The 9120-nt window shown below is 35.4% G+C and overlaps 1 protein-coding gene across 3 annotated transcripts in view; it reads left to right on the plus strand.

Moving 5' to 3' along the window:
- Positions 1 to 7446, plus strand: part of LOC131538659 (myelin regulatory factor-like protein) — a 28153-nt gene extending 20707 nt beyond the window's left edge. For all 3 annotated transcript variants that reach the window (XM_058772644.1, XM_058772642.1, XM_058772645.1), the window contains 9 exons: positions 1421 to 1483; positions 1643 to 1698; positions 1803 to 1988; positions 2086 to 2133; positions 2427 to 2511; positions 2794 to 2868; positions 4470 to 4578; positions 5495 to 5569; positions 6885 to 7446. In XM_058772644.1, the coding sequence (XP_058628627.1) occupies positions 1421 to 1483; positions 1643 to 1698; positions 1803 to 1988; positions 2086 to 2133; positions 2427 to 2511; positions 2794 to 2868; positions 4470 to 4578; positions 5495 to 5569; positions 6885 to 6971 (784 nt within the window). In that variant the 3' untranslated portion in view covers positions 6972 to 7446. The remainder of the gene's footprint in view (positions 1 to 1420; positions 1484 to 1642; positions 1699 to 1802; positions 1989 to 2085; positions 2134 to 2426; positions 2512 to 2793; positions 2869 to 4469; positions 4579 to 5494; positions 5570 to 6884) is intronic.
- The last annotated feature ends 1674 nt before the right edge of the window (positions 7447 to 9120 follow it).

Here is a 9120-nt window from a genome sequence, read left to right on the forward strand (position 1 = left end):
TATATACAGTATCAGACTGGAGCAAAAAAGAAAATGTGGAACCTCCCAAATGGGTCAGTAATGAATAGAGAATAAAAAAAAAGAAAAGGAAAAATTACTGTATTTTTATACAATTAAAATTAAAGGAAAATCTCATTTAAATAAGCTGAAAACACTGTAATTTAATAGGTATTTCCTGAATTATTGATCAAACACCTTCACTGTAAAAAAAAAAAGAAAAAGGGTCAAATGACCGGCAGCACAGTGTGCCAAACAAAAACCTTAATAATAATAACAATAATAATAGAAAAACAAACAAACAAACAAACAAACAAAAAAAAACTTCACATGATTGTTAGCAACAGAACATAACACTAACATATCTAACATATCATATTATTATTATTTGTTATTTAATTTTTTTACAGTGTCAGAGAGTGCTCCTGATGTATCCTTAATATGGAGCCCACATATGACATGGGGGCACCTTAGAATTATAAAGTTTTATCTGCATTTTGGGCAATTTTGAGATATTGAGCTTCAAAGTTTTTGCATACCTTTTTTTTTTTTTTTAAATAAAAAAGTCTCAAAATGTACACAACTTAAAAAAATAACAATGTAAATAAGTTGTCACAGAATAAGAATATATGAAAAACTCAATTTTGACAAAAATGTCAGATAGAACCTTATAATTTGAAGGTGACAATTTGCCTCTTTTATGTAATATTTTATTCCTAAAAATATGGTGATATTTTGACAATATTTTCTGGAGTGATAAAAAGAGATTTCCAAAACCCCCTCTAGATAAATATTGAACTCTAATATGTCCACAAAATGAAACAAGAATTTTGACCCTTGGTTTATCCAATTTTCAGATTTCTGCATATTTATATGCAGATAATGCCTCATGTGCATGTTAAATATGAAAACGTGTAATACAAAACATTGTCTTAATGAACTGTTATTAATAATTTGGGGAACAAATGGTGATATTTATTAATTTTAAAAATTGTAATTTTAATTTAAAAACTTTAACATTTTAATGTAGTTATATTGTGGCCACGATTAGCCTAAAATTATATTTTTTTCCTTGAATGGCATGTGTCCATACTTAAGAACCTGCCAGTTAAAAAAATATTCCCAGTTAAATATAATTTATTAATGCTCTGTTGGTCATTATACCACAGAAAATAATCAATTTGTTCCTTAATTTGTAACACTGAACAAAAAAGTGTAAATATAGAAATGCATTCTTATTTAAAACGGTTGATTTACAGACAAAAACTTTCACAGCTCAAATAACAAAGACGGTTGTATTTAACCTGGAATATTACTTAAATTAAATCTATTGAGGGAAGTTTGAGACGACTAGTAATTCGACTGGATCTTGATATTTCAATAAACATGACAGAATTGATCTGTGTGTGACGTTGTTTTGCAGTGTTATTTCTATTACTGCACTTCATATGTTGACATTACAAGAAGACATGGACTTCAATGACAGGTACAATGTCATCTTCAGTGATCAGTATCAGTACAGACCAATGTACTGGGCGCACACAGACTCAGATTCAGCCATGTTAAATCACATCACTTGCCATGCTTGTTACATCACTGTTACTGCTACTTAATGGACTGTTATTTGGTTTCTTGGCATTTACAGTTTCAACAACACCAACGTTATGCCAACTTATTCCACAACAGCAGCATTGACTACAGGTACTGTATGTAGACATTTAGAGAAACTGCATGTGAGTTGGTTTGTCTGTATAATCTATTCATTGTTTATTGTATATAGTGAATTTCATTTTGACTGTTTGCAGTGTTCTCCACCACCTCTTCTCGTCCCTGGCCTCCAGACATTGATGTCTCCAATGTGTTTTATTCAGATGTGGTCTACTGCTGTCCTTCAACTTTAATTTATAATCATAACACCCAACTGACAGACACAACTGTCCCCTCTGATGCTCTGTCACATGTAATCACCAATCTGAGAAAAACACAGAAAGGTCAGAGACATGGTGGCAGTCTTCTGTCTTCAAATATACTTTTTTTTTTTATACATTTGTGGCTGTCTTCATGTCATTTTAATCTATTCCTTTTCAGAGAAGTGGTTAGAAAAACTACCGGACAAAGTGAAAAATTCTACTGACTGTAAGTTGACAGATCTTAATCTTTAATCTTAAATAAACCTGTTAATGCCAAATCCAGATTAGAAAACTAGAAGCTAGTTTTCATTTACTTGCCACTTTCATTTACCTCTATAAATGTTTCCCAAAGAATGGCCTCAGTGTGGGTAGTTTTGGTGCACAAATATTAGTTTGTCCATCTCCTTAGGATGAATCCATTATGTTGAAACATTCCTTATTTCTAATAACAGAATAGATGTAGCTGTGACCAAAATAATGATTCACACCTTTAGGTCTTTGTTCTTGTCTTCTTTACAGGGACAAACACAACTATAAAGTCCATCCTCGTAACGCAGAATCAACAAGTTATAGATAAGCAGTACTGTCAGCGGGAGAATTGCGGGTAGGTAACAGACTTACATCTTCAATGTACACAAACATTCAACAGGAAGCTCATTTTTCCATTTTCACTCTCAGTATGGCGTTCACAGTTGTATGTTCCCTGTTATGAAAGAATTATGTTATGCAGAGTATGAAAGGGGACTATATTGGTCTATGATGCTCTTTACAACAGAGTTTATACTGTAGCTCTTGGGGATTTCTTGATTTACAGCACTAAAGTCATCAAAAATGTTCAATTGTAATAAATTAGCATTTTACTTATTGGTCTATATGTGTTTTGTAGGAAAGGAAACTACACCTACCTCATTCCCCTCAGTAAACACATCCCACCCAACATGCCCATAACCCTCCAAATGACGTGAGTGAAAGATTTTGCACACAGTCTTCATTATACTGCACTCCAGCCTTCATAAGAGTTAAATTGTATTCTCATTGAGTTTAAGTAATGGAACAAAGCCACAGCGCAGAACATTTAACAGCTTTAGACAAACACTTTAATAGGAAGAGTACACCCAAAAGAAAATTCTGTCATCTTTTACTAACTCTTATGTTGTTCCAAACTTGTATGCTGTTGTTTTTCCTGTGGAACACAAATTGAGCTGTTCTGAAGAATGTTCATAGTGCTCTTTTCCATTTTAACAGTTTATAGTGACCACACAGTCTGCATAAACCAGTCATAACAGTATCAAAGCAGCAGTGAATGACTTGTGTGCTATATTTAAAGTCTTCTGAAGTTATATGAACCAAATTCCTTTGTTCCTGGTTCCTTTGGACCAGGTTTGACATTAACCTGACAGCATTGGTTCTCAAATTTGTATGACCAGAGATGAGTCAGTTTGAGAATGACATTTGAGAGCTGCTGAAGAAAGGAAGATTTTTAAGAGTTTGGTATAAGGGTGAGTAAATTATGACAGAATTTGTATTTTTTGTGGTGAACTATTCCTTTAATATCATGTTGAGCCAGGCTAGACCAATAAATGTGAACAATCAATTTAATCAATTTTTTAAACAAATAAAAATAATACATGTATATATAGTCTTATATGTTAATATTGAGGTAATAAGAGTAATTACATAAATCAGTAATACTTTAGAATGCTCTTCTCTAAACTAGTCCAGCAATGTCAAATCCATTTGAGTATCTGCTGGTTGATTGTGTACGTCCTTTACCTACAGTGGTGGCCAAAATGATTAGAACACTTGTATTTTCATGTAGCTCCACACAGAGATCTGATCTCATCATCATCATAATCCAGTCTGTCGGGAATGACATGAAGAACAGAACAAACTGAGACAGACTAAATCCAGAAGAACTGTGGCAACGTCTCTAAGATGAATCAAGAGACCTACCTGCAAAGCTGCAGTACTGTGAAAAGTTTTAGGCACTTTAAAATGTGCTGTAAAATGAGGATGCTGTCAAAAATAATGTCATAAATAGATTTTCTTTCTTAATTAACTTCTATTAACTAAATTAAATCAACATTTGGTGTGACCATCCTTTGCGTTAAAAGCTGCTTTTGCCCTAGGTGCATTTGCGCATAGTTTTTCAGGTAGCTTTGCAGGTAGAATCTTGGAGACGTTGCCACAGTTCTTCTGCATTTAGTCTGTTGATGGCAAAGTGAATGTTTGGCAATTTAAACTGATATTTACTGATGCATTACAGCAAAAGATAGAAATAACAGACTTAAAACCATTTTTAGCTGTTGAAAATACTAGTGTTCTAATAATTTTGGCCACCACTGTATGTTAATATGAAGAACTGTGGCTTTGTGCTGATGGCCGAATTGCTCTGTGTTGATACAGAGCCATATTCCAATCTTGCTTGTGTAATATTGCTCATATATAATAAATAGACAGAAAGTACTGTATATTTTTATAAAAGTTGTGGAAAAACAGTGTCTTCATATGTGGTTCACATCATCATTGATACGAATGAGTGTTTTTCTTACACCTGAGCAGCACAACTGAGTTGTTGGTGATTCACCTGTGCTCACATGATGAGAGCGAGCAGTGCTCTTCAGTACTTGACTACAATGGCCCAGTGTCAAACACTGCTCTCAACACACAGGTACTTTAGCACTTACAAGCTCAAAGCAACATGCATTAGAAACACCTTTCATAATAAATGTAGTAATTATATTAAATTGTATATTCATAATCATTTAAATCCATAATATATTTAGAGTAATTGTTTTATAATAATAATTTGATCAAGTCAAGTGAGCTTTATTGACAGATTTATTGCTGACACATTTTATACACAGTAGATTTTTTCACATTCATTGTTTAACTATATTTATTCGTTGTAGACTATTCAGACTTTAATTTGATAGGATATTCATGTCACATATCACAGGGAGGCACGGAGACGAGGAGTTCACACAACGAAAGTCTTTAATTTCCAAATGGTAGACAGGGATCACAGGCAGGGAAGACATACAACAGCAGACAGGAAACATGGGGCAGAACACACTATAAATAGACAGAACTAACAAGGGGAAAACGAGACACACCTGGAATATAATAAAAACACGGCTGGCACTAAATAAACAGAATGGGGACCAAACGAGAACAGGAAAGGCCAAATAAGGGCAAAACGGAACAAACATGTGACAATTCAATTTAGGGCTGTTCATGAAAATTATGGATAATTCAAAGAATGTGATTAACAGTTAGGCTAAAAAAAGGTAATGCATTAAGACCACATACACACTGTAAAGTTTCAGGAGTGACAACCTGGCAACCAATACGTCATTAATAACTAGCTGTTCAGTTACAGACACACTGTTAAATTGGTTATAGAATACAGTTGTCACTCCTTTAAAATGACTGAACTGTATGTATATAGCACAGGATTGAGCATTAAAAGGTGATCTGACAGCCAAATATATCTGCAGTGTGTACATGGCCTAGGTAAAATTTCATTTTTATACAAATGCTTTTTGATATCATGCATTTGTTTGAAGTCTTTTCCTTTTCAACAGGGCTACATACATAAATGGACACTGGCAGTGGCAAATCACTACCGTGCATCTTACCATTTGCGCTCTTCTGTTGCTGTGAGTGTATCTTTATGTGTTTGTGTGTTAATCTTGTGTATGCTGTCTTTAAGACTTTAGTCAGTAGAAAACATATGACATGAATGAAAATGAGGCTGTGAGGAGACATAAGTACAGTCTGTTCAGTGGGCCTCATTTATGAAATAAATATTGTGGGATCTTTGGACTCTCTTCACTGGTTTATATGCTGTATATTGTATAAATGCAGAAGAGACTTATTGACCATATGAATAAAGATTATTTAATGAAAGTGTAAAGATAGCAGACACTACAGCTGCTCCTAACTGCTGGCTAATAGTCAAGTCACCTTTATTTATATAGCGCTTTTAACAATACAGATTGTGTCAAAGCACTTAACAGTATCAAATTGGAGGATAGAGTGTCAGTAATGTTTAAAGATAAGATTAAACACTCCTTTTTTCTCAATTTTCAGTTAAAGGCATTTCATTATTGAATTCAAAGATGTCATTGTCTAGCTCAGTTTAGTTTAAATAGTATCTGTGCAATCAAATCGACGATAATCGCTAGAAATTAAGTGTCCCCAACTGAACAAGCCAGAGGCGACAGCCGCAAGGAACTAAAACTAGTAAAGAATTCAAAACTAATAGAATGCAAAATCAAAAGGAAAACAGACAACATGGCTGTTCATTTTTATCAATGAAATTTATTTTTCACATTTTACTAATTGTTAACTAATTTAGTTATGATACAAAATTTATTAACACATCAATATCATTCACCTCGCACCGTCATCAGCTGTTTCAGCATCCTTTCATCTCCATTAATTTAAGTATCTTGCTATTCATACTTACTGTCCAAGCACTAGTAGACCCTGGGGGTTTATCAGAGCTCGAGTTGAAGCCGCTTCCCTGAGTCCCTCCACTTTGAACAGCAAGACAAATAAGTTTAACCTCAGTATATTAAAGATTACCAAGCTATATGGGAAAACAAACTTGTGAAATATTATTATATTACATAGAGTGATTTACATCAGAACAGCTTAATGAATGATTTGCACAAAAAGTCATTCTGCTCTTGTTTCTTGAATGAAGCCCAGTGTGTTGTAGTGTTGTGTTCTTGAGTGTAAGTCATTTAGCCAGTGAAACACAAAAGAATATCAGTGGACCAAAACACAGGGCTTCTAAAAATCAAAGATTATCTATGAATTTAACAATATGAAATATTGGACTGGCTGTACTTCTGTCTACGGTACTGCCAAATTTTAATGTGTCTATGGCAATGATGGTTTGACTAGCAGCATGACTTAAATCTTTTGGCCATATGCTGTCAGTATATATGTGTTCTTTTCACACAGGGTTTGGCAGATTGTAACACCGATCTGAACTTTGCAGAAGTTTTATTTACTGACTACCACTTCCAGTTCTTCCGTCGCTGTGACTGATCAACACCCTTCAAGAGCAACATCCAGTGATTTGATCGCATTAGTCAAATGGAGGCTGTAAATTATATCCTATAAAGAGTCTTTTCAAGTTTTTCAGGGCAGATCTTGTGTTGTTGCTGAAAAAAAAAAAAAACATTTGAAATATGTTTGATAGTAGTTTATTATTTTCATGGTGTTTTGAAATCAGAAGGAAACATCTGAACTCCAAATAAAAGAGTAAAGCAGGTCTTCAAATATGATTTGACATGTATATATTTCAACAATAAAGAGATGATTGTTGTTTTGTACTGAACTACACAATCAGGTAATCTTTTACTCTGATACTCACACTCACTTGTGTTCCTGTACTGAACTGAGCACATTATGTAAACCTGTGTGCAATGATTTTGACCAAACATATGATTGTTTCAGAAGTCAAATTGTTTTTACAGCTAAAGACTTTTATTAATTTAAGGTTTTCTCTAAATATCGAACACTACAAATAAAGGAAGATTTATTCTCTGAAAGCGCTACTTTGTTGAGTCCTTAAAATAATGCTTTTCTGGTTTCAGAGACGCTTGTGGACCTCAGGCCACAGCAATTTGGTGACAAGGCTGAGCTAAAGGGGAAGTTGCTCAAAGGGAGTCAGACTTGAAGCATGTTTAAGAATGAGAAAGAAGATGCTGGTGTTCAGCTCAGAATCTGTCCGAAGAAAGCCATGTGATATTTTTCTGTCTGTGGTAGACCTTTTAATTGCTCACAGATTTATTTGTACTGAAAGGACCATCAGAAGCACCATTAGTGGACATTTGGAAACATTTTATGTACCAAAGAAACAATATTTTGAGTGAAACATACTCGTGTGTTGATAGAGTGATTCCACATCTTGCTATGAATGAATGACTGACAGAACTTATAAAAGGACAATATCAGCATACCTGTTTTTTCCTTAATAGTGGAATGGGAGGACAATTTTAAAAAATGGCTGTGCATTATATTACAGTAATATACAGTATCTCACAGAAGTCAGTACACCCCTCACATTTTTGTAAATATTTTATTATATCTTTTCACGTGACAACACTGAAGAAATGACACTTTGCTACAATGTAAAGTAGTGAGTGTACAGCTTGTATAACAGAGTAAATTTGCTGTCCCCTCAAAATAACTCAACACACAGCCATTAATGTCAGCCTGTCAGTGCTCAGACCATACGCCGCACACTGCATCAAATTGGTCTGCATGGCTGTCGTCCCAGAAGGAAGCCTCTTCTAAAGATGATGCACAAGAAAGCCCCAAACAGTTTGCTGAAGACAAGCAGACTAAGGACATGGATTACTGGAACCATGTCCTGTGGTCTGATGAGACCAAGATAAACTTATTTAGTTCAGATGGTGTCAAGCGTGTGTGGCGGCAACCAGGTGAGGAGTACAAAGACAAGTGTGTCTTGCCTACAGTCAAGCATGGTGGTGGGAGTGTCATGGTCTGGGGCTGCATGAGTGCTGCCGGCACTGGGGAGCTACAGTTCATTGAGGGAATCATGAATGCCAACATGTATTGTGACATACTGAAGCAGATCATGATCCCCTCCCTTCGGAGACTGGGCTGCAGGGCAGTATTCCAACATGATAATGACCCCAAACACACCTCCAAAACGACCACTGCCTTGCTAAAGAAGCTGAGGGTAAAGGTGATGGACTGGCCAAGCATGTCTCCAGACCTAAACCCTATTGTGCATCTGTGGGGCATCCTCAAACGGAAGGTGGAGGAGCGCAAGGTCTCTAACATCCACCTGCTCCGTGATATCGTCATGGAGGAGTGGAAGAGGACTCCAGTGGCAACCTGTGAAGCTCTGGTGAACTCCATGCCCAAGAGGGTTAAGGCAGTGCTGGAAAATAATGGTGGCCACACAAAATATTGACACTTTGGGCCCCATTTGGACATTTTCACTTAGGGGTGTTCTCACTTTTGTGGCCAGCGGTTTAGACATTAATGGCTGTGTGTTGAGTTATTTTGAGGGGACAGCAAATTTACACTGTTATAGTCAAGTCACCTTATTTATATAGCGCTTTTACAATGCAGATTGTGTCAAAGCACTTAACAGTATCAAATTGGAGGATAGAGTGTCAGTAATGTATAATGATAAGATTAAACACTCAATTTTCAGTTA

This window comes from Onychostoma macrolepis, chromosome 04 (assembly GCF_012432095.1).
Source record: "Onychostoma macrolepis isolate SWU-2019 chromosome 04, ASM1243209v1, whole genome shotgun sequence".
Classification (NCBI taxonomy): domain Eukaryota; kingdom Metazoa; phylum Chordata; class Actinopteri; order Cypriniformes; family Cyprinidae; genus Onychostoma; species Onychostoma macrolepis.